The sequence below is a fragment of the Pristiophorus japonicus genome, chromosome 16, assembly GCF_044704955.1.
Source record: "Pristiophorus japonicus isolate sPriJap1 chromosome 16, sPriJap1.hap1, whole genome shotgun sequence".
Classification (NCBI taxonomy): Eukaryota; Metazoa; Chordata; class Chondrichthyes; family Pristiophoridae; genus Pristiophorus; species Pristiophorus japonicus.
This window is the reverse complement of record NC_091992.1, coordinates 123,344,496-123,370,183: the sequence shown is the minus strand read 5'-3', so window position 1 is coordinate 123,370,183 and position 25,688 is coordinate 123,344,496. Positions and strand designations below refer to the sequence as shown.

General features: G+C 45.0%; 1 protein-coding gene across 3 annotated transcripts; it reads right to left on the bottom strand.

Moving 5' to 3' along the window:
* Positions 1-1,450: 1,450 nt before the first annotated feature.
* ccdc137 (coiled-coil domain containing 137) lies at positions 1,451-23,402 on the bottom strand. 3 transcript variants are annotated; one of them, XM_070857802.1, is made up of 6 exons: positions 23,265-23,402; positions 19,545-19,672; positions 16,368-16,602; positions 14,807-14,889; positions 7,682-7,761; positions 1,451-1,817 (listed from the first exon to the last, which is right to left on the bottom strand). In XM_070857802.1, the coding sequence occupies exons 1-6, from the start codon at positions 23,342-23,344 to the stop codon at positions 1,683-1,685; spliced, it is 741 nt and encodes a 246-aa protein (XP_070713903.1). In that variant the 5' UTR covers positions 23,345-23,402; the 3' UTR covers positions 1,451-1,682. The 3 variants fall into 3 exon arrangements, with proteins under 3 accessions (XP_070713903.1, XP_070713902.1, XP_070713904.1); XM_070857801.1 differs by lacking the exon at positions 1,451-1,817 and adding an exon at positions 4,712-6,030; XM_070857803.1 differs by lacking the exons at positions 1,451-1,817; positions 23,265-23,402 and adding exons at positions 4,712-6,030; positions 23,154-23,249.
* Between the last annotated feature and the right edge of the window lie 2,286 nt (positions 23,403-25,688).

The window sequence follows — 25,688 nt, the reverse complement described above, 5'->3', positions numbered from 1 at the left end:
TTCAGCTGTCATTTTTTTTTAAATCGGCCAGGAAGTTGGTCATAAAGGGGACGGAAGTAGGGCGGTGAGTGCTGGTGAGGGGTGGGAGTGGAGGCGGAATGGATTCTCTGCCGCTGAGTGAGTGGTGGTGACGTCATTGCGCATCTGCATCATTACGTACCTTGCCTCCTTTAAAGGGGAATCGGCGATTATTTAGGATCAGCCACTGGGCCACCAGGGCGGCTTTCGGCCAAGCCAATGGCCTGGTACCCGGGGGGTGCCAGGCTGCCTGTTGGCGCCCCAGCCTAACCCGGGGGCACAAGAGACCGGCCGACATGGATGTTGGCCAGCCAAAAAAATAAAATAGCAGCGGCGGCATTGGGCCCTTGCCTTTAATGGCCACGGATTGGCCAGGGCTCAGAAAGGGAATGCACCGACAGAAAAAGCTGTCGGGGGCACCGTTCGCCGGGCATAAGACTTTTTGGGCTGAAAGTCGAGGGAGGTGGGGGATCCCAGCAGTGCGCGCACTGATGACGCACTCACGCTTGGCAGCAGCAGGGCGGAAGTGGGGACCGCCAAAAAAACCCCTGCTGAACTTTGCTTGCGGCGGCCACTTGATTTTGCCGCCTGGCCACCGCATTCTGGCGGTAACGGGCCTTATTGGGGAGCTGAATTTCTGCCCCATGTCATCTTTTAACTTTGTCCCAATTGGCTCAATGTAATAAGCAGTAACTGGAAAGATTCTCAGCTGCAGCAGCTTCCAGTGCTAAATCCCATTAGGAACAAAGCAAATGTCAATTCAGTGATGGACAGATAGAAATCCTGCAGCTGCAGGGCTCAGACCTGGTGATGTAACGATCAGGTAAAACACAAAAATCACCATAAAAACAAAAAAAAAGGGCAGTTGAAAAATGTTTGGAGTGTCCCCCAGATTGGAGGGCGCTTGACTTAACTGTTTTATTGTTATCCAGCCAAAAGAGTTGTAAGGATCAGGTAAAACACAAAATTCACCATAAAAACAAAAAAAAAGGGCACGTGAAAAGTGTTTGGAGTGTCCCCCAGATCGGGGTGGGGGGGGCACTTGATTTAATTTATTATGTTTTCCTCAAAAGAGTTGTAAGGATCAGGTTATATATTTTAAAGTTTAATTTGTTTTAATTGCCGGGTTTTAGTGTCCCCCTCCCTTTTTATAGGGGGCACTTGTAAAATATACGATTTTAATGCCCAAAACCCCCCCCCCAAAAAAACAAAAAAGGGCATTGGAAAATGTTTGGAGTGGCCCCCCAGATTGGGGGGTACTTGATTTAAATGTTTTATTTTGTCTCCTCTAAAAGAGTTGTAAGGATCAGGTTCAGCTCCTCTCAATTCAAAGTTGCCTCGCAGAAATTGTCTCCTTTACCATTTTATTTACATTTCTTCATTCAAATGACTGGTTAATTCAAGCCCCCTCCGTCCCCAGCATGAAACAACATAGAATTAACAGTAAAATGCATTATCCTTTATGGCAAACTTTATTTAAGGCAAAGTTTTCACTCAGTGGAAGGAAACAATCTACACCACTGTGCTCCCCAAACTATATACTTTATTTCTTTCATATGAATGTTTTATAAAGCTAATGTCAATTCATCACAAGATAACATTCTGGCATTTCTTTTCACTGAGCGTACGCAGAACGGTGACAAATGGGAGCCCACGATCTCCTTTTAAACATTAACCAGACTCTGCAATCGTTCACTGTTCAAACAGATGGCACTCCCTGGAGTATCATTAGGATTCCCGATTGAATTAGAAAGCTCTGTTGCAATTTGACATTGCACAGGTGGCACTTCTATAGCAACCTGAAGAGAAACAAACGGACAGTTCCAAGATAACAGAACCCCAGATCTTTGTCATCTGGTGCACCAGTTGTATTAATCTAAGCTGCGTCATTTTCCATGCAAGTGATTTGTTAAAATTTGGAATGTTTAACCATCCATCCCGGAGCTCACCTAGCCTATTGCTGAGCTGTCATAATTGGCCTCGGCACCCTGGGTTCGGGGAAGGGGCAGTCAGAATCGATTGGTTGGAATTCTAAGTCACCCCTGCTGGGAAGTGCATGTGTAGAGGTAGGAAGAGGCCAGAGTTGGGCTTGCTTCCAATACCCAGCATTTCACATCGCCATGGGCCATGTGTGTTACTTCTTGGCCGAGAGCGTGGGCGGGCAGGCGGGCAGTCTGCTTCCAGGCCTCTGCCAATGTCGCTCGCAAACCAGCCAAAGCCAAGCTGTGGAAAGCAGGCTTTCACTCCCGCCCGCTGGACAGAAACCCTGCCGCCAGTTGGCAGGCCAGCGGGAGTTCGAAGAAAAAAAAACCATGCCCCGTGGGGAATTTTGGGCACAAACCAGCATTCTACCACTCCACGGCACAACACAGGGGCTGCCTGGTGTTAGCCACGGCAGGCTATTCGACCACAGAAGTCGTCGCAGCAAGGCCAGCATTCACACATGTACCCGCACTTTCCAGTAATATTCACTGGATAGTGATCAGAAGTGGGTACCCTTCACTTTCTTCCCCAGCTCTCAGGCACCTCGTTCAATTGCAGCACTTGAAACACTGCCCCAGCTAAGATCAGCTAGCTTATCGTAGACTGGGAATTACAACTTGGGGCCGTTGGCTCCATTTGACTGATTGCTACACTGGGTGGTGGCTTTTGATCATTGGAAGAAAGATAACTGCATTTGCGAGGCAAAGGATAATGTTGGGAGTCCGATTGCAGCAGGATTCTGTACCTGTCCCGCCAATAGCAGATCAAATGGAAGTTCCAGCCCAAATTCAGAAATGACGCATTGATCATGCAGTAACTCCAATATGTGACACATCGCTTCTTAAAGCGTGTCTCAACATAAATTGCCATTTAACTGGACAGCTTACTTGCACCTACCTTAGATTGTACGATGCAACTGACAATGAATCAAAAGACTTGCATTTATATAGTGCCTTTCATGGCCACCAGACGTTTCAAAGTATTTTAGTCAATGAAGTACTTTTGGAGTGTAGTCACTGTTGTAATGTGGGAAACGTGGCAGCCAATTCGCACACAGCAAGTTGCCACAAACAGCAATGTGATAAAGATCAGATAATCTGTTTTTTTGTTGACTGAGGGATAAATATTGGCCATGACACCAGGGATAACTTACCTGCTCTTCTTTGAAATAGTGCCATGGGATCTTTTATGTCCACTTGAGAGAATAGATGGCAGAAAGGCAGACAGTACAACCAAGATTAGAGAGAGCTTCACTTCACTATGAAGCACCCAGTAATAGACTGGATACAAAAGAAATCCACACCATAACACTTACAGATTATGGCACTGCAGGATTCAGGGTTTCAAACCCTTCATGAACAGAGCTCCGAATTGCACCTCCTTACACAGCTTAGATTTGGAGCTTTAAAAAAAAACCCTGGAATGGGCTACGGTATTTTAAGCAAAGGAGGGAATGGGGATTTGCATATCCCGAGCAGGTTACTGGCTGCAGCAGATGTAACAAACCAATCGCAATCACTTTGCGAACGGAATTACTGACCTTGTTTCAGCATTATTTGCGAATAACTAGTCTGCCAGTAAATGGCTTGTGAGCATGCAGAAGATTGTGTATACTATGTGGGTGAGTGGCAGATAGCATTTCTAACTGTGGGCAATACCTCCATAACAAAATTGGAGGGTTTGGTGAGTGTACTGGGAACAATTAGTCAACTACAGATAGTGAATAATCTCAGTGCTTATGGAATGGGGTGGGGAAGGCAGGAAGTCATGACCATAATTCTTGATCTTGCACACGCCTAGAAGTGTTGTACGTTTAACTATTAGGAGACCGACATTTCTTGCAGAATTCCAACAGGAAAGTTGATCGTATTAATAAATTGGTAACATAACCATTAGCACATTCCTAGGCTCCCTACCCTACCCCCCCTCCCAGGGAACTTACCATTCTCATCATAGAATGGTACCACACAGAAGGAGGCCATCCAACCCATGGCGGATTTCACCAAGTTACTCAGTTCTCAGCTAGTGTTCGGGATATAGCACACGTACAGAAGCAGTGTGCTCGCCCAGAAAGGATGAAACAGCCACAGACCTTAAATCTGATCGAAATGATGGTTCCCATTACAGGTCATTGGCTGCACCAGTCATAGCCTCAGGTGAGCAGAGGAAACATTCCAAGGACACCCTCAAAGCCTCCTTGATAAAGTGTAACATCCCCACCCCAAGACCACCCTAGGTGGAGGAAGAGCATCCGGGAGGGCGCTGAGCACCTCGAGTTTCGTCGTCAAGAGCATGCAGAAAACAAGCACAGGCTGTGGAAGGAGCATGTGCCAAACCAGACTTCCCACCTGCCCTTTCCTCCAACAACTGTCTGTCCCACTTGCGACAGAGACTGGAATTCCCGTATTGGACTGATCAGTCACCGGAGAACTCACTGAGTGGAAACAAGTCTTCCTCGGTGTCGAGGGACTGCCTATGAATGAATGAATGAATGAATGCCTGCTGCACAGACCAACGCCTGCTCTTAACCTGAAGGGTTGCTGAAATATGGATCAAAATATGCCATTATACTGAAGTTATCAAAGTACACCTCTTTCTTTACAGGGGGTAACATGACACTGCTTAACCCAGACTCAAATTTAATTCTCTGCAAGTATTTAGCTCAGTAAACACAATGCAGTATTTCCACAGAAATCTGCAGCAAATTCCCTTGTGCCAAAATCCTTCAAAGTTTAATGTCAGGGGAGTTCATATTTAAAAGAATTCTGCATTACAAGATCTGAATTGAAGTCTGCAATGTAAATCATGATTGCGCATAATGGGAAACAGGATTTATAGGTAGTTACTGTTTAACAAAATATAAATCATTCACCTCACTACAAATCCTAGGTGATCACACAGTGCAAGTTTACAGAGGGATTATCCAGACGTCGCCAACAGGTTTTATCAGAGAACTTTGTACCCCACCCACATACCTTAATTCGAAATGGTTACCGACAGTCCCCACCACAGCACACAGAGCGGCTACTCTCAAAATGTGGAAGACCTTCACAATTTTCTCACAAAAAGCGATGGTGAGTAAGCGTGTGTGTGGCCATGTGGATCACTCTTCAAGCTGCCCAACAGTCCGTGGAACTCGAGTGATGAGCATGTTTGGCAGATCAGAGTGGTGAGCGGCATAGGGCTATATGACAGGCCACACATGACAGTATTCAGCTCAGGCCATTATCTCATTGCTGCATGTTCGGGGTGGATTACACAATATACAACTACTTTCCAGCAATTCACAATGGTTGGTAACATTTCTCTATACATTTCTTTTAATAAAAAAACCCGCAGCACTGACTGGGAACCTCTGAATGGGTAACATGACAGCAGGCTAAAAAATATACAGATCCAATAAAAAGCCAGAAACTGGGTCACAGGAAGATAGTTCAGAAACACTGAATAGCAGCCAACTTAAGAGCATATCAAGTATACCATTTGAACAGTCATCATTTAAGACATCCTGGTATCCTCATTATGGATGCAGTTAAGTGATTTCCAAACCATACAGTTTGTCTATGGCATGTTGAGAATTACAGGTATAAATCTATGGCTCTAAAGGTTTGATATTTTTATTGCTGGATCAGCCAGGGCCTATAGCTTATACTGCATGTTATGTTATGTTAATACTCTCAGTTTTCAACAAACTGACAGTCATTAAATAACAAATCAACAGGCACTCAATCCTCATCGTTACCGGCAGTGCCCTGGATTAGGGCCTCCAACGGTGCCATTCTGCATCCATCCCTACTTAGGATTCTTCAGCTATCCCGTACTGTTTTTATTCTGAGACAGAGCTTGTTGTTTCTGTTTCTTCAGGACTCTGTAGGCCTTAATGACCCTCTCGCGTTCTTCCAACATCATCCTCTGACGAGCCATTGACATGGCGGGCAGTTTGCTGCATTGGGAGACCTCCCTTGTCCTCTCTGAAGCGCACTTGTTCTGCTCAATGAGAGCCTTCAGAAGTAACTGTCTCTGGCCAGGCTAGAAAGAACAAAGTGGGTTTAGCACAAAGCAAAGGAAAACATCGAATTCTTCATGGCAGATCGAAGATTAGACCTCACTACTCTCATGTGCATTAGAATATCTGAAATTCTAGAATGTATCAAACATTGGACAAAGGAAGAGAGAGCTGTGTATCCAAGTTTGCAGATGACTAAATTAGGAGGCACAGTAAATTGTGTAGATTGCAGGAGGAAGTTAAAAACGGAGAGAGAGAGATTAAAAGTGAGTGGGCAAAACGGTGTTAGATAAGAGTTCAATGCGGGGAAGTGTGAGGTTATCGACTTTGGATGCAAGAAAGTCAAATCAGAGTATTTTATTAATGGGAAGAGATGGCTGTGGATGAGCAACAGGGCGTCCAGGTACACAAATCACGAAAATCCAGTGCACAGGTACAAAAAGGCCCTGGGAACATTGGCCTTTATCTCATCGGCGCTAGAATTCAAAAGTGAGGAAGTGATGCTTCAGTTGTAGAACCTTGGTCAGACCCCACCCGGAGTACTGTGCTCAGTTTTGAGTACCGCACCTCAGGAAGGATACACTGGCCTTAGAGGGGGGTACGGGACAGATTCACCAGAATGATACCGGGGCTAAAAGGGCTAAATTATGAGGACAGGTTGCATAAACTTAGCTTGTATTCTCTTGAGTTTTAGAAGGTTGAGGGGTGATCTAATTGAGGTGTTTCAAATGATTAAAGGATTTGATAGGGTAGATCGAGAGAAGTTATTTCCTCTGGTGGGTGAAGTCCAGAACAAGGAGGTACAACCTTAGAATTAGAGCTAGGGCAGTCAGGAGTGAAATCAGAAGGCACTTTTTTCACTCAAAAGGAAACAGAAATCTGGATTTCTCTCTCCCAAAAGGAAGTAGATACTGGGGCAATTGAAAATGTCAAGACGGAGATCGACAGATTTTTATTAGGCAAGGATATCAAGGGATATTATCACAGGCGGGTAAATGGAGTTGAGGTACAGATCAGCTCTGATCTAATAGAATGGTGGAACAGGCTCGAGGAGCTGAGTGGCCAACTCCTGTTCCTATGTCATTTCCAGCTGTATAGATCTAAAAGGAACCAAACACGATGAGAGGGTGTCATTTGTAAAGGCTGAATGACAGAGGCCTCATTACACGTGAAGCAGCATTTTACCAGTCACATCAGCCACAAGGTAAGTGGTTTACTCTTTATAGCCCACTGAACCTCGATATGTTTCCTATTTCTCTGACAGGTCATCAATGACTTACTTTGTTTTTCCATCTCAAGCCACAATTACAAGCATGGATTTAGCAAGAGGCTGCCTTAGTGACAGGTAGCGTGAAGTCACAAAGTAGCTTGACATTGGTGCAAACAGTGTTTTAAGAAAGAAAGTCTAAACAACAAATGTGCTAAAATAAAAATACATGACTGCGGTAAATGGTCTACATAAAAAGTCATAAAGCAGCAATGTGAGTGGGAATAACAGTCGGCTCTCCATTACAACAGTGACTACACGCCAAAGAAAAAGTACTTCATTGGCCGTAAAGTGCTTTGAGACGTCCTGTGGTCGTGGAAGGCGCTATAGAAATCCGAGTTTTCCTTTCTTTCTCTGCTCTGACAGAGAATGGCACACACTGAACCTGCACGAAGGAAAGTATTTACCCGATCAGTGGCTTGGCTTTTCCTGGGTTTAGCAGTGAGGGTAGGGGGCTGCATGACCACTTCTCCAAATGCCACCGTATCTGCAAAACAAGATCAGCTCCATTCTGAATAATGACTTTTACGCTTACTGTGGATCCTCACAGGTCGAGCACCGCACGCACTCCACTACTTTAAAAAAAATCCTGCCTTAAAATTGTATATGCAAATTTTGTCCCACAAACCTGAGCACCGAACCCCTCAGTTTAGTTCCAAACTCCGTTTTTTTTTTTTTACAGCCCTCTGTATTTCAGCTGCCTGCCGAGTGGTTATTTTAAATTGAACCTCAGTGTAAATGTCCCTCAGGCAACCTCCTAAGGAGGGTACGCGAACAGTGAAACTCCGGCATACCTTCTGATGCTGGGACAACTCAGTGGTACGGCTCAGAAGAGGCCGAGTGTTCGCAGGGCGAAACCTTCAGTTGGTGCGCTTTTACTTAGGTGAAGTGCTCCCCCTAGTGTCCTCATTGCAAACCGAAGAGGAAAAAAAATAAACGGCACACAATCCAGTGTCAGGGTTGCAAGCTTGTGTAGAACAGCGGAGTAACAACCCTTGTCAGCAGTCATCTTGTCAAAGGATTGGCGCCTCCATCCCCCGACTACTCAAAACAGTTATAATAAAAAGGAGCTGATGATACCAATGTGTCTATGCTCTGCTTTATGCCGATTTAATACAAGAACATAAGAAATAGGAGCAGGCATAGGCCATTAGGCCCCTCGAGTCTGCTCCGCCATTCAATAAGATCATGGCTGATCTGAGCTTGGCCTCAACTCCACTTCCCTGTCCGCTCCCCATAACCCTTGATTCCATTATCATTCAAAAATCTGTGTATCTCCACCTTAAATATATTCAATGACCTAGCCTCCAGAGCTCTCTGGGGTAGAGAATTCCAAAGATTCACGACCCGGAGAAGAAATTCCTCCTCATTTCTGTTTAAATGGGCGACCCCTTATTCTGAAACTATGCCCCCTATTTCTAGATGCCCCAGGAGGGGAAACATCCTCTCAGCATCTACCCAGTCAAGCCCCCTCAGAATCTTATATGTTTCAATAAGATCACCTCTCAGGCTTCTAAATCCAAGGAGTATAGGCCCAACCTACTCAACGACATGCCCCAAAAATGAAATGACTGATGTTCAGAGTGGGACAGTGTATGGACTGAGGATTTCTTTCCTGACCCAACAATTCCCTCCCACCCCCCCATGTGAAGGCACTGACTTCTTTCTGGGGTACAGTTCCATGGGCTGTGTAATCAGAGAGCCATTATTCACGTGTGAAGCTTGAGAAGAATTGTGGTAGGCTATTTGACTAGAAAGGCATTACAGCTCTTGGCAGTGGGTGGGCACTTGGGTTAATCTGCTCCGTATGTCAGGGAGCTAATGCCAGTTGCAGTGCCCTTATGCAAGGTTCGAAAATCCACGGCCGCATTTGAAACACCGTAAGGACAAGAAAACTAACATGGGATCGTTCCATACACTAAATGAACATTTTTGGCCAAGTAAAAGCAGGCTGGGAAAACGTGTGGGCGGCTACAGACATTGTGGAGTCTGGCTCACAAGCGAGACAGAGGCACTGGCCAATGGGGGAAAAAGTGCATTCTGGCAGGCCAATCAAGGGTGGAGTCGGGCCTGAAGTGGGGAAATCCTCAACCAATAAGGACTCCCCGGCCCAGTTTGAAAATGACTTCCCCCCCCCCCCCAAATCAAACTACGAATGTGGGCCATTATCTACCTAATTAATATGGACAATAGCTCTGAATCAAAACTATGAATCACTGCAGGAATGGCCCACTGACTCCCAGGACTATAACAAAGGACCCACAGACTTTCAGGCACCTATGTGCCCCGTAACAATACCCTGGTCCTCACACCTGCGTGTACCTGTGACATCTTCTGATTAAATATTCAAAGCTATCTCCCCGCCCAAACTTACACAATGGACCACCCACCGGGTTTGAGCGCGAAAAGACCAGAACTGGATTGAATACAAATATAGGACACAGAACCACCAGGAAAAGGAATTGTGGACCAAAAAGAGTTGTGGGCAAAGTTCACAGGGGAGGAAAGATGTGGAGACGAAAAGACTTGCAGGAGTTGTGGAAAAAAACAGTTTGGGGTCAGTTCTTGAAAAGGCTGGTGGAGGGGGAATGCAGCTGGAGCAGTAAGAAAAAGAGTTTGGGGTCAGTTCTTGAAAGGGCTGCTGGGGGGGGGGGAAAGGAGCTGAGAGTGTTTTGCAAACTTTGATTTTGGTCGAGACTAAAAACCCACGAGCCAACCTCCTGGTTGGTAAGTGGCAGCAGGTGCTGCTGTTAGCCCTGAACACACTGGACAGGGTGAGAATAGCCGAAGCATCAGGCTGGGGCACACAGAGCTGTGCAGACCTGGACACCTGGTTCAATAACCTGGATTCACAGCTGTAGTCTGACGATAACCGAGAGGCAGATAGAAGAAACCGACGCAACATCGAAGAGGAAAACCGAACAACAACATAAAACGCACCCCAGAGGGACCCCGAGCTGAAATAAGTGCGACAGAACCCCGGAGTTGATAGGATTGTGAATATAGACCAAACCCCCTCACAGACTCAATTTAGGATAGGAATTGGTAGGAAGGGTGGGAGTGGGAGTTGTGGTTGTGTGCGAATGGAATGTTTTAACCTCTTGTTTTCCCCTTCCCTGTTGCGAGATTTTTCGGGTTGTTGAATGAGATTTTGCCATTACTGCTATTTTATGACCTCTTCCTATGCCCTCTATCTTTGTGTTTTCTATTCTAAATAAACAATATTAGCCATTTTGTACTCTTACCCACTGTGTCTGGTGCCTCATTACTCACCCACCCTCATAAATCGCACGTACAGAACCCAAGGGGAGTGTGGATTCGAACCCACACCCCAAGCTCCCCTTACACTTACCACTGCCCTGGTTACGATTGGTTGGCTTCGCATCAGATACTCACTGGACGAACAAAATAAGCCACTGATTGAGGTTACATGTTCTGACCGGTTATCCCCAATTTGCAGAAGCTCAATTGCAGACTGTATATAGTATGGTCATAAAATACGTCGTTAATCTCAAACACTTATCACAACATGCAAGTTAGCTGGAACTAATTATGGAAAAGCAACCTGCACCCCGAGCCAACCAGAGGAAAGGAAGGATATTGGCAGCTCTGCAGCAATATTGGTTTCCATATTTACGAAAGGATATACTTGCTTTGGAGGCAGTTCAGAGAAGGTTCACTAGGTTGATTCCGGGGATGAAGGGGTTGACTTATGACGAAGGGTTGAGTAGGTTGGGCCTCTACTCATTGGAATTCAGAAGAATGAGAGGTGATCTTATTGAAACGTATAAGATTATGAGGGGGCTTGACAAGGTGGATGCAGAGAGGATGTTTCCACTGATGGGGGAGACTAGAACGAGAGGGCATGGTCTTAGAATAAGGGGCCGCCCATTTAAAACAGACGAGGAGAAATTTCTTCTCTCAGAAACGTAGAAACATAGAATATAGGTGCAGGAGAAGGTCATTCGGCCCTTCGAGCCTGCACCACCATTCAATATGATCATGGCTGATCATTCAACTCAGTACCCCTTTCCCACTTTCTCTCCATACCCCTTGATCCCTTTAGCCGCAAGGGCCATATCTAACTTCCTCTTGAATATATCCAATGAACTGGCATCAACGACTCTCTGCCGCAGGGAATTCCACAGGTTAACAACTCTTGAGTGAAGATGTTTCTCCTCATCTCAGTCCTAAATGACCTACCCCCTATCCTAAGACTGTGTCCCCTGGTTCTGGACTTCCCCAACATCGGGAACATTCTTCCCGCATCTAACCTGTCCAGTCCCGTCAGAATCTTATACGTTTCTATGAGATCCCCTCTCATCCTTCTAAACTCCAGTGTATAAAGGCCCAGTTGATCTAGTCTCTCCTCATATGTCAGTCCAGCCATCCCTGGAATCAGTCTGGTGAACCTTTGCTGCACTCTCTCAATAGCAAGAACGTCCTTCCTCAGATTAGGAGACCAAAACTGAACACAATATTCCAGGTGAGGCCTCATCAAGGCCCTGTACAATTGCAATAAGACATCCCTGCTCCTATACTAAAATCCCCTGGCTATGAAGGCCAACATGCCATTTGCCTTCTTCACCGCCTGCTGTACCTGTATGCCAACTTTCAATGACTGGTGAACCAAGACACCTAGGTCTCGTTGCACCTCCCCTTTTCCTAATCCGCCACCATTCAGATAATATTCTGCCTTTGTGTTTTTGCCACCAAAGTGGATAACCTCACATTTATCCACATTATACTGCATCTGCCATGAATTTGCCCACTCACCCAACCTGTCCAAATAACCCTGCAGCCTCTTTGCATCCTCTTCACAGCTCAATCCACCACCCAGTTTAGTGTCATCTGCAAACTTGGAAATATTACACTCAATTCCTGCATCCAAATCATTAATGTATATTGTAAAGAGTTGGGGTCCCAGTACTGAGCCCTGTGGCACTCCACTAGTCACTGCCTCCCATTCCGAAAAGGACCCGTTTATCCCGACTCTCTGCTTCCTGTCTGCCAACCAGTTCTCTATCCACTCCAGTACATTACCCCCAATACCATGTGCTTTAATTTTGCACACCAATCTCATATGTGGGACCTTGTCAAAGGCCTTTTGAAAGTCCAAATACACCACATCCACTGGTTCTCCCTTGTCCACTCTACTAATTACATCCTCAAAAAATTCCAGAAGATTTGTCAAGCATGATTTCCCCTTGATAAAACCATGCTGACTTGAACCAATCCTGTCACTGCTTTCCAAATGTGTTGCTATTTCATCCTTAATAATTGATTCCAACATTTTCCCCACTACTGATGTCAGGCTAACCAGTCTATAATTTCCTGTTTTCTCTCTCCCTCCTTTTTTAAAAAGTGGTGTTACATTAGCTACCCTCCAGTCCATAGGAACTGATCCAGAGTCAATAGACTGTTGGAAAATGATCACCAATGCATCCACTATTTCTAGGGCCACCTCCTTAAGTACTCTGGGATGCAGACAATCAGAGGGTTGTAAATCTGTGGAATTCACTGCCTCAAAGAGTTGTGGAAGCTGGGACATTGAATAAATTTAAGACAGAAGTACAGTTTCTTAAACGATAAGGGGATAAGTGGTTATGGGGAGCAGGCGGGGAAGTGGAGCTGAGTCCATGATCAGTTCGGCCATGATCCTATTGAATGGCAGAGCAGGCTCGAGGGGCTGCATGGCCTACTCCTGTTTCTATTTCTTATGTTCTTATGTAATATGAGCAGCCAATCTAAATGTGGGATAAACCAGCAGATAAAACTATTTTTTCTATTTTCTTTGATTAAATATGTTTTGAAGTACTTTAACCATTTCCAGTGGTTACATTTGTGATTTGGACCACGAGGACTGACCAAGCTCTCTCTATAGTGAGAGATTAACTCAAAACTCTGCTCAGAATGGCATGCCAAGCAACTTCACTCAAAAGCAAGTCACAGGAGGAATGGAAGTCACGGGGCTTGCATACAAAGAAATACCCCGACTGATCGCTGCCTCAACGTGAACTCCAACAAGTGACTAACTTGGCATCTCAGTCTTATTTCTATCCCATTGAGTAAATGAGAGGGCAGAAGCATAGCTCAATGCTGTGCCAACACACTGCACTACAGAATGGTCTATCAGTGAAGCTCACGGTTCTCCACATCCTGAATTACAGATCGAATCTCAGAGATATTAAACAGAGATAAAGGATTAGAAAGCAACTCCAGGAGTTACTCTTGGTCACGAACGGTGTGGACTGGGAAAGTAGATAAATAATAAGGAAGGCAAGGTCGTTTCATTTGTTCCCAAAAGAACTTTGAATTAGATGAATGTAAAGCTTAAAAACACCTCAATTAAAGCTCCTCTAATTCTGGCTTCTTAAGCATCCCTGATTTTAATCGCTTAACTATTGTGGCCGTGCCTTCAGCTACCTGGGCCCTAAACTCTGGAATTCCCATGCTATAACTCTCCGCCACTTTTCCCCCCTTTAAGACACTCATTAAAACCTGCATCTTTGACCAAACTTTTAGTTGCATGCCCTAATATCTCCTTATGTGGCTCGTGTCAAATTTTGTTCGATAACGCTCCTGTAAAGCAGCTTGGGACGTTTTACTACGTTAAAGGCGCTATAGAAATACAAGTTGTTGTTGTAACGTGACAATACAATTACAGATAAATCTAGTTTAAGTTTGGAGTTTAGCATTTACATGTTTCCCTATAAACATTCTATTTTGTCAGCCTGAGTGGAGTGGACAGGTGCTGGTGTCACTACCAGGGCCAGTCTTGTGGAGACAAGCAACAGCAGATCATAGTTGTGTGGAGCAGCATGCAAAGCAAATGGTTTGCAGAGGTTTGCAGAGTAGCCCTACAAATTTGGACTATGTCCAAACTAAACCCTAAATGTGTCTTTTAAAAAACAGGATTGAAGAGCATTAAGCATCTAATCTCAGCAAGCAGGCACGAGAGCCTCGACATCCAGTGGGGTGTTCGTGTCCAATGGGAGTGGAGTGGAACCGCCGCCCCCACTTCCCACTGTATCTAGCCGCTCCTCCTGGTAAGGGATTGAGAGTCAGGCTACTGACCTGTCCACATAAAGAGCAGGTCTTTGTTCTGGAAAAGCAGTGGAATAAACAGGTTGTCTCATGTGCCATTAGGCACAGAAGAGAGGAGATAAGCAGCTATGATTGTTACCGTCTCCACTCGTACAAGCACTCAACTGTATTCCGTATAAATTATTGCTGCTTTTGCCTCACGCCATCTTAGGAGTTTCAAGGTTGTGAGCCACTCAGTAATTGGTGTTAACTTCATGTAGATTTGCCAAACAAAGAACGGTCTTCAACTTTGTGGAGCTGTATCTGCCCTATGCTTGCTCCTCTCAGGACTGAAGCAGACAAGTTTTTTTTAAGTCATATCGGTGTTACTGACTCAGTTCAGGCAGTCTGCAGACAGCATTAATGGAACGGTTCAAAAAAGCATCGTCACCAGAACAAGAACAAGGAGGCACCATACTAGCAGGCCTCGGGCTGCAGTCACTCACCTGTAAACATTTCTTTCTCCAGTTTCACCTGCCTTCTTTCATCTTTCTTTCTAATAAACCTTCCCAACCTCTTCTTGTCAAACCTATTTGATACAAGTGAGAGTTAACTAACAAAATGCATAACTTCTCACAATAGTGATGGTTTAAGACATCTTAATCCCACGGCTTCACACAATGTGTGTTTGGTCTCCAGAAATATCTGTTGTTACCGCATTCACCATTTTTCTTTAACTGCAATTTGGTAATAGGAAGTTCCATGTTCTGGCTTGATGTTCCTGGAGCAACACTGTGTGCCCACGGATCAAGCTCTCCTGCCTTAAAGAGTTTGCAACAATGCAGCCTGGAAAGATGATTAGGTCAGGGCTCACTATGGATGCAGGGGGCTCGTCATGTGGTTCTTCTGCTCCTAGGTCTTGGGTTTTAAGCCAGCGCAGACCAACCTGGAACATTCGTCAGCACGAACAATATCAAAAAGCATTCACCGCTTATGATGAAAAAATACTGCAGTGTCTCTGCAATTATTTCACTTTGAGGGGGCTTGAGTTTTCAGCAGAGGAAAGTCAATGTATTAAGTGGGTGATATGGGTCTTGGGCCTAAGCAGTGGCTATTGGGAATATTGCTGAAGTTCTTTTTTACCAGCCCAAAGGGGGTTGGGGGACAAAAGAAAGAACGGCTATCCATTTGTATTTGTATATTGCATGGAGATATAGTGGGAGAAATTCGCTTGGGACACTAAAGGGTTTGCAGCCGCGTTAGCGCCTCTCAGCAAATTCAGTGTGCCAGTACCGGTGATGCTGAGGAGTATCGCCCGGGAGAATAGCACCGGTGTGCAACGGCCCTGGTATCGACACGGAAGCAAATAAAGCTGGCGTGCATAGCTGCCCGGGGCACTAAGGGAAAGAATGAGGTAAAGTGCGATTGATATATTTTTTATGTTTTAATTTTATTTGGGGTGAGTAATGTATAGGGAATGTTTTTTTGTTCCCATTTGGTTTTTGTTTCAGGGAGGCCTCTCTTAGGGCACACTGAAGCCAGCTCTTTAGCGCAGGATATTCAGTTACACACCCGACCTAGCGCCCTAAGAGAAGTGTGGAATACCTCCCTTAGCGCTCTGCTCCACTGTCAGGGCACAAACACTGAATTTTGTTGTGTCCGTTGCTAAAAAGTTTCTGGCGCTAAATTTAGCGACATTAGCACCTTAGGAAGCCTCCAAACAAATTTCTAGCCCATAGGCTAGGCTTTAGCACTGCCCTGAAGGCTGACTTGCACTGAGGTGCTCTGAACATTATACATATATATTTATAACTTTCTAATCATAATTACTTTTTTTTTAAAGATGCCCTTCCCTTTCCTTTCAGCAGAGAAGGGAAAAGTATTGCAACTGCAGTTATCTATCAATGTCAGGTTCCCACAAGATAATACCGTATGTAGAATCAGAGAATGGTTGCAGCACAGGAGGAGGCTATTCGGCCCGTTGAGCCCATGCCGGCTCTCGGCAAGAGCGCTTCAGCTAGTCCCACTCCCATGCCCCTTTCCCATAGATTAGGTAATAGAACTTACTCTTTCTTTTTCTCAGACTTGGATTTCACACTGCTTTTCTTTTCTTCCTCCTCGTTCTCCATCTCAGGACAACGGGGCCGTTGATTTCTGGTCATGAACATTACGTGCTGCGTTTCCTGCTCCATACGCTCAATATAGGCTTTCTCGGACTCTCTTTTCCCCCTCTTAAACTTTGGAACTGGTATGTCTCCATGAAGAGCTGAGGCCAGTGAAGCAGGCTTCTTCTCTGGCTTTGCTGGGTGTTTTAAAAAAAAAGTTAATTCAGTGTTTCTCTTTACTCTGTTACAGGTTATCCACTTAAAGGTATAGTTTATAAATTTTCTACACAAGAATGGGCTAGTTTGGCCCAGAACCATCGAACTCGGACTGGAGGAAGGTATACAGCGGTGTGCCCCAGGGGTAGATACTAGGATCACTGCTTTTCTTGATGTATATTAATGATTTGGACTTGGGTGTACAGCACACAATTTCAAAATCTGCAGATGACACAAAACTTGGAAGTATAGTGAACAGTGAGGAGGATAGTAATAGACTTCAAGAGGATATAGACAGGCTGGTGAAATGGGCGGACACGTGGCAGATGAAATTTAATGCAGAAAAGTGCGAAGTGATACATTTTGGTAGGATGAATGAGGAGAGGCAATATAAACTAAAGGGTAATACCCTAAAGGGGATGCACGAACAGAGAAATCTGGGGGTATATGTGTACACAAATCATTGAAGGTGGCAGGACAGGTTGGAAAAGCAGTTAAAAAAGGTTACGGGATCCTGGGCTTCATAAATAGAAGCATATAGTACACAAGATGAACCTTTATAAAATACTGGTTTGGCCTCAACTGGAGTATTGTGTCCAATTCTGCGCACCGCACTTTAGGAAGAATGTGAAGGCCTTTGAGAGAGTGCAGAAAAGATTCACAAGAATGATCCAGGGATGAGGGACTTCAGTTACGTGGATAGACTGGAGAAGCTGGGGTTATTTTTCTTGGAGCAGAGAAGGTGGAGAGGAGATTTGATAGAGGTGTTCATAGAGAGAAACTGTTCCCATTGGCGGAAGGGTCAAGAACCAGAGGACACAGATTTAAGGTTATTGGTAAAAGAACCAAAAACGACATGAGGGAAAACTTTTTTTAGGCAGCGAGTGGTTAGGATCTGGAATCCTTGAAAGGGTGGTAGAGGCAGACTCAATTGTGGCTTTTCAAAAAGTAATTGGATAAGTAGCTGAAGGAAAACAAATTGCCAGGCTACGGGGAAAGGATGGGGAAGTGGGACTAACTGAAGTGCTCTTGCAGAGGGCTGGCACGGGTTTGATGGACCGAATGGCCTCCTTCTATACTGTAACGATTCTATGATTGTAGAGTTGCTGGCACACATATACCAGCAAAAACTAGGGCCTTCAGAGAAGAAGTGAGAAAAATTAGACAAAAAAAAGCTTACAATTAGAAAACAACCAAAGGCCGGACATAAAATCCTTGGATAAATTACTAGAATTAAAATATAACTAGGTGTCTTTAAGCAGCTGAGCTGACAAGTAGATAGCGTGGGTACAATGCAACATACATGTAACTACTTAGAGGAGTTAAAATCAAAAAGGAAAACTTAAGACTGTTCCCCTGTACTATCATTTTTATGTTCAGTTTAGTAAAGAAAAAGACTATTAGCAGAATTTGTTTTTCTCCCTCACCCAAAGTTATACTAATACTGTAGTGTAAAACATAAATGTGAAGCTGCTAAAAATTGTTATGTATTTCTGTTTTGACTCAAAAAAATGTAAAGAAATAATTCAACCCATATCACTCAGCATTTTTAAATAGGCAAAATATACACTCGGACCTATCTAAAGTGACTGTTAAGTGCCAAAAGAACACAAACCTGTGTGTTCAGGTCTGATTTCAATTAATGTTGTCTGTCATAAAAGGTTGTGCGCCTGTAGGTTTGCAGGGTACCACTGGACCTAATCAGATCACAAAACCAGAATCAGAAGACATTATGCGTTTAGAATGGTTGGGGTGATGTGCAGTAGTATAAAGATTTATCAATAATATACAGTGCAAGTATGTATAGGAGACAAATTAGTACAGTTGTTTGGTCTGCTATAAACAGCTATCCACTGTATCATATACGCCAAACGGGGAATCAGCTAGGCCAGTGGAGCCCAGAATGGGGGGACAACAGAAATCAGACAGTGCCCTTCAGCCTTTAGTATTGGGCATTCTCGGAGATATTAAAATACAGATTGAACCTCCCTTATCCAGAACCATCCCTCGCCCAGAACCATTCCCGGCCACTAAGTGGCGTATGCGCAAAACTCCGACATGAACAAATTGAAGTCCTTCCTCGTTGCTGGCTCCTGCAATCGCTCCCCCCCCCACCCCCCACCCCCAACCCCCCCAATATGATCTCTCTGCTGCACTCCCAGCCCCAAGACAGCCAGCCCCGATATCCCCTTGCTCAGTACCTGTACCATCCAATTTAACGTGACCACCCCTCATCTGGAAAAATCCCTTATCCAGAACAGGCCCGGTTCCAAGGGTTCAGGATAAAGGAGGTTCAACCTGTAATATGTTTGCACTTTTAGGATCTCCGCTTCGACTGAAGTTGTGATCAAGCCGCATTTCCACTCACTGCAGCAACAGCTCCCAACATAAATCCTTTGAATACAACCATAAATAAATTTGCCCACACTGACGTAATGGCCCAACAACTTTGAGAATGACTGAATTACTTTATTTCCTCGTTAAATGAAAGACACAGCATTATAAATATTGATCTAGAAGGTACAGAACAAACCGCTCCAACAGCGCTCCCTGGCTGCCGTTTCTTCACTCAGTTTCTTTGAAAACAAACTTTATCCAACACAATACCACCCTCAAATTGCTCATAAACTGACTGCATTCACCTCCCCAGCCTGGAGAATGGGTAGAGCAAAAAAAGCCACAGCAGCTCCAGTTGCCCACGAGGTTTGTCCAGAAATAATCCCATCCATACATGTTACCTGGTTCCACGGATGGGATTTGTCCTACTTGTCGGGACAAACCGCACCCAGTGTAAGCGGAGTGCATCGTATTAAATCTCAGCAAACTGATACAAGATCTGTACTAATCACGTGACCCAGGCTCGGTATCCATTGTCTGGTGAATAGTAACTTCTAAAGGAACAATGATAAACTGACTACTTTACCAGCCTTTCTCTTCTGCTTATTCATCTGGTTCCTCATTTTCTCTTTACTCCTCATTATCTCACGGACTTTGTATGGGATTTCCTGCTCATCAAGATTTTTGGGCTTCATATTACTCTTCTTTGGTTGACTATAGTTAAAAGTACATTATTGTCAGATGATCTTTGACTTACAGTATTTTATCACACATTAACAAGGCTACCAAACACACAAATATTCTGAAATTCATTTTTCTGCCCATTCATTTTCACATGTTCCTTCTAAAAACAAGAGTAGGTAAAATAATGATTAATTCACTCTAGATTTGATCATTTTCTCTATCTTCCCTAGCCCCCAAATCTAGTATTCATCTATCAACAACCTGTTTCACGAGTGGACAGAATTAAAAGCGAGCATCAAACATGTTGAAAACTTTAACTGCCAGAGCAATTCTCTCTGCTCACTCCCTCTTTCCTCCCAAGCTCCTTCAACAACTCAAATCTGTGGCCCCAACCATGTGAAAAGAGCATGTTTACTGATGTGTAATGCATGTTCCACGATTGCAAGAGCTTGCGAATAATGTCCTTGATTGTTATGAATTGTGTCTTTTCCTATAAGAAAAAGCCAACGATACCAAGGAGTTAAAAACCTCTTCAAGATAGTTATGTGATTTGGGGATCAGAGACTCAGAGAAATTAATGATTGCTGGACTCCTCATTCTTCTGCCTTAACAAACTACCCACTCCCCTAAAAATTGCAATGAGAAGGTAAAAGTAATCATTAAAAACCTCATGATGTCCCTGGCTGGAGAATCTACTACTGGGGGGGCATGGTCTCAGGATAAGGGGTCCATTTAGGACTGAGATGAGGAGAAATTTCTTCACTCAGAGGGTTATAAATCTTTGCAATTCACTACCTCAGAAGGCTGTGACTGCTCAATTGTTCAGTATATTCAAGGCTGAGATCGATAGATTTTTGGACTTTCGGGGAATTAAGGGATATGGGGATAGGGCAGGAAAGTGAAGTTAAGGTCGCGATCAGCCATGATCTTACGAATGGCAGAGCAGGCTTAAGGGGCTTCATGACATATCCCTGCTCCTATTTAATGATATTTGGGAACTGGTTGCTGCAGAATTAAAACTCTGCCCAATAACCTGGATTTGAAGTTCAAATCCAGCCAGGCTGTAGATGAAGGGGTCGCTCCCTGCTTGTAAATGCATTTGTTGAGTGAAAAAATGACTAGTCTCAGTTCAGTTCATAATAATGGGTATCATAGAAATTTACAGCACAGGAGGAGGCCCCTTCGGCCCATCGTGTCCACGCCAGGTGTAAAACTCCTTCCAAGTGAATAGAAGGCTATGGCTCAGTGGGTAGCACACTCGGCTCGGAGTCAGGTAGACGTAAAAGATCCCATGGCACTATTTCGAATTAGAGCAGTGGAGTTATCCCCGGTGTCCTGGCCAATATTTATCCCTCAATCAACATAACAAAAGCAGATTATCTGGTCATTATCACATTGCTACTTGTGGAGGCCAGCTGTGCGCAAATTGGCTGGTGTGTTTCCCACATTACAACAGTGACTACACTCCAAAAGTACTTCATTGGCTGTAAAGTGCTTTGAGACATCCGGTGGTTGTGAAAGGTGCTATATTCTTTCATAGTATGGCGCTGATTAATAAAACACAGCTAACCATAAGGTTTGATATATGTTCCACTTTATCTCACAAACACAGCCAACTGCTACATGCTCCATGACTATCATTCATGTAATTTCAAAGCAGATCACCTCCCCATTTTAAACATAGAAACATAGAAACATAGAAACATAGAAACATAGAAAATAGGTGCAGGAGCAGGCCATTCAGCCCTTCTAGCCTGCACCACCATTCAATGAGTTCATGGCTGAACATGAAACTTCAGTATCCCCTTCCTGCTTTCTCACCATAACCCTTGATCCCCCGAGTAGTAAGGACTTCATCTAACTCCCTTTTGAATATATTTAGTGAATTGGCCTCAACTACTTTCTGTGGTAGAGAATTCCACAGGTTCACCACTCTCTGGGTGAAGATGTTTCTCCTCATCTCGGTCCTAAATGGCTTACCCCTTATCCTCAGACTGTGACCCCTGGTTCTGGACTTCCCCAACATTGGGAACATTCTTTCTGCATCTAACCTGTCTAAACCCGTCAGAATTTTAAACGTTTCTATGAGGTCCCCTCTCATTCTTCTGAACTCCAGTGAATACAAGCCCAGTTGATCCAATCTTTCTTGATAGGTCAGTCCCGCCATCCCGGGAATCAGTCTGGTGAACCTTCGCTGCACTCCCTCAATAGCAAGAATGTCCTTCCTCAGGCCCTGTACAACTGTAGCAACACCTCCCTGCCCCTGTATTCAAATCCCCTCGCTATGAAGGCCAACATGCCATTTGCTTTCTTAACCGCCTGCTGTACCTGCATGCTAACCTTCAATGACTGATGTACCATGACACTCAGGTCTCGTTGCACCTTCCCTTTTCCTAATCTGTCACCATTCAGATAATAGTCTGTCTCTCTGTTTTTACCACCAAAGTGGATAACCTCACATTTATCCACATTATACTTCATCTGCCATGCATTTGCCCACTCACCTAACCTATCCAAGTCACTCTGCAGCCTAATAGCATCCTCCTCGCAGCTCACACTGCCACCCAACTTAGTATCATCCGCAAATTTGGAGATACTGCATTTAATCCCCTCGTCTAAATCATTAATGTACAATGTGGTATAATGTACAATATTTAGTGGTATATTCATAATTCCTGGCTCACGAGGTTACAGAAACCTCCAACCAAGTGCCCAACTTTCAACTCTTACCAGTAAAATCGTGAAAACATAAGTAACTCTCAATGACAAGTGGGTTAAGGCACCACAGTGTTGGTAGAGTTAACTGACCTGACCACATTAGTTACAGGTGAAATGGTTGGGATATGCAGCAGTATAATGATTTATCAATAATATACAATTTTAAAAAAGAGACTCACATTTATAATGCACATTTCACAACCTTCAGTCATCCCAAAGCATTTTACAGCCAATGAAGTACTTGTGCAGTGTGGTCACTGTTGTAATGTAGGGAAAGGTGGCAGCCCATTTGGGCACAGCAAGATCCCCCACACAGCAACCAAAGACAGACTTGCATTTATATAGCACCTTCCACAACAACTGGGCATACAAGAGCACTTTACAGCCAATGAAGTACTTTTTGAAGTGTAATCACTGGTGTAATGTAGGAAACACAGCCTATTTGTGCACAGCACAATCTCACATAAGCAGCAATGTGCTAATGACCAGATCATCAGTTTTTTTTGTTATGTTGATGAGGTATAAATATTGGCCCAGGACACCCCTGCTCTTCTTCGAAATAGTGCCATGGAATTTTTTACATCCACCCAAGGGGCAGACGGAGCCGTGGTTTAACGTCTCATACAAAAGACAGTGCATCACTGCACTGGAGTGTCAGCCTGGATGTTGTGCTCAAGTTTCTGGAGTGGGACTTGAACCCACAACCTTCTGACTTAGAGGCGAGGGATAGATCATCTGTCCGTTGCAGTGGTGTTTGGTTGAGGGACAAACAGTGGCCAGGGCCCCGGGATACCTGCGAGCAGGGTAGGCTGGGGCCCATTACCCCAGCCGTGGACCGCGGGCAGCGCTGTGTGGACGGGGAATGTCCCGCACACACGGGTCACACAGCACTCCTTTCCCCAACCTGTCCCGCTGCTCCTGTTGCCGCTTCCTGGGCCCCGAGTAAAACGGGTCGACAGCTTTAATCTTCCGATGCTTTCCCATGGCTCCACACCTCACACGCAGCCTCGTGCCTGCCTGCCAGCGCCACCTTTCACCTTCCTCCCGATTGGCTCACTAGATGTACGTCACCCAGGCTGCGACTCTTGATTGGCTGAAGTCGTACAGCATCCTGAGCCGCGCCCCGTGATTGGCTGGGACCTACTGAATTCGGAGCTGTGCCCTGTGATTGGCTGGAAGCGTACGGAATCTGGAGTCGTGGTTTATGATTGGCTGTGGTCGTATGGAATCAGGAGCCGCGCCCTGTGATTGGCTGGAGTTGCTATCAATCAGGCGGAGATGGGGGGGGGGGGAACGTCCGTTGCCAGGCAGCCGGGCCGGGCTTGGCCCCGGGCTGAGCCGGCGTGTCTCGCTGCAGTCGGGCCCATGAGCAGCTTTGTCCGCGCCGCTGTGCGCGGCTTGTGTGTCCGCTGGAAACCACCGGGCGCGGTGAGTGCAGTTTGCCGTGTGTCCGGGGGCCTGGGCTCGGGCCTGAGTCTGAGTGTGTGGGGAGCGGCTGACCTTCACTCTGAAGGACATGACTGTTGTTGAGCTATACTTCATTGGGATATTCTCCTATTCCATTCACGAGTCGGAAGGTTGTGGGTTCAAGTCCCACTACAGGGACTTGAGCACAAAAATCCAGGCTGACACTCAAGTGCAGTGTTGAGGGAGCGCTGCACTGGCGGAGGTGCCGTCGTTCGGATGAGACGTTAAACCGAGGCCTCGTCTGCTCTCTCAGGTGGATGTAAAAGATCCCATGGCACTGTTTCGAAGAAGAGTAGGGGAGTTATCCCCGTGTCCTAGTCAATATTTATCCCTAAATCAAGATCACTAAAAAGCACATTTTCAGGTCACATTGCTGTTTGTGGCAGCTTGCTGTGTGCAAATTGGCTGCTTCTGTTTCCCACATTACAACAGTGACTGCACTCCCAACAATACCTCATTGGATGTAAAGCGCTTTGGGACGTCCTTGGGTTGTGAAAGGCATCATATAAATGCAAGTCTTTCTTTCCCCGTGCCCAGATACCAGGCACTGGTCAGTCTTGCTACATTACCGGTGACTGAAAAGTTAAGAATGGCCTGGGTCAGTTCTCTTTTTTTTTTCTCCCCCTTCCTTAATGGCACAGCTATGATTGGGAAATCCAGCAAGCTGAATTTCCAGTGTGGTGCACTGCAGTAATCGTTAACTTCTTCACTTCCTGCTTGTGCTGCTGTCACTTTGATAGCACCAGAGTTGCCAGTGTTGAGTTTTAATTGCACTTTTTGAAGGAGCTATGATCATCTGTCAGAATTGTACACCAACTGTTTGCTTATTACTGTTAAAGTAATTGATTGCCAGAAAGAATTAGAAAGAAAAAAAAGGACACTGCCTAAAACAATTCAGAGCCCTCTTATTGGCTTTATTGGCTTCAATGGCTGTAAAGTGCTTTGAGACGTTCAGTGACCGTGAAAAGTGCTATATAAATCCAAATCTTTCATAAAAGCCTTGGCTTAAAACTGCATTGCCTGTTGTGATACTGAGCTGCATAGAGCAGGAAGCTCCCAAATTTGATCCCTGCTGAGTGAGCTGATCACAGTTGGGGCAATAGTTAGGATACTAATGTCTCCAAGTTGGGAAATCAGCCGGAGTTCCTGCTCAAAATCACGATCCAATGAGCCTTTCTGGAAAGTGTATGCACAAGGATGTCAGCACAATGGATTGTGTGTCAGTGCTCTCTGTACAAACTTACACTCAGTTCAAGTACCTCAAGGACTCCCTCAAGTGAGGCCATCCATGCAGTTGCTTCTTGCCCCATATCTTAAACCTCTTTCATCCACCTCACCCCTGATCACTGTAATGCACACAACTCTACCTCTCCCATCAATTCCCTCAACTCTTCAATTACCTGTGCTGTATCAGACTACTTATCTGATGCCAAGTCATGTTGGCAGAATCTTCCTCCAACAGAATATGGGGAAGATTAAAGCCATGGTATTTAGCCCCACCAAAAACTCCTTACCCTTACGAATGATTCCATCTTGTACCCTGACATTGGGCAGCTTTGTTCTGTTCTCACCCGATGTCCATACACATACATTTTCCAGCAGAGGTCACAGGACGACAAACATGAGTGGGGACCCTGCCTGATTTTTAATTTGTCTTTCTCAATTTTCTCCTTCCCCATTCCCACCAAACCAAGCTTCCCCCCCCCCTGAACTTGTATCATTGTTGTCCACATATTCCCAATAAACGTTTGAACACCCAACTTCTCTTTCTTAGTCTCCATGCTAGATGATTTGTAAATGCTTCCTTCTCCTCAGGTACAGAATTCCTCCCTTTCAAATCGGGCTGTCATCGGGCCTTTCC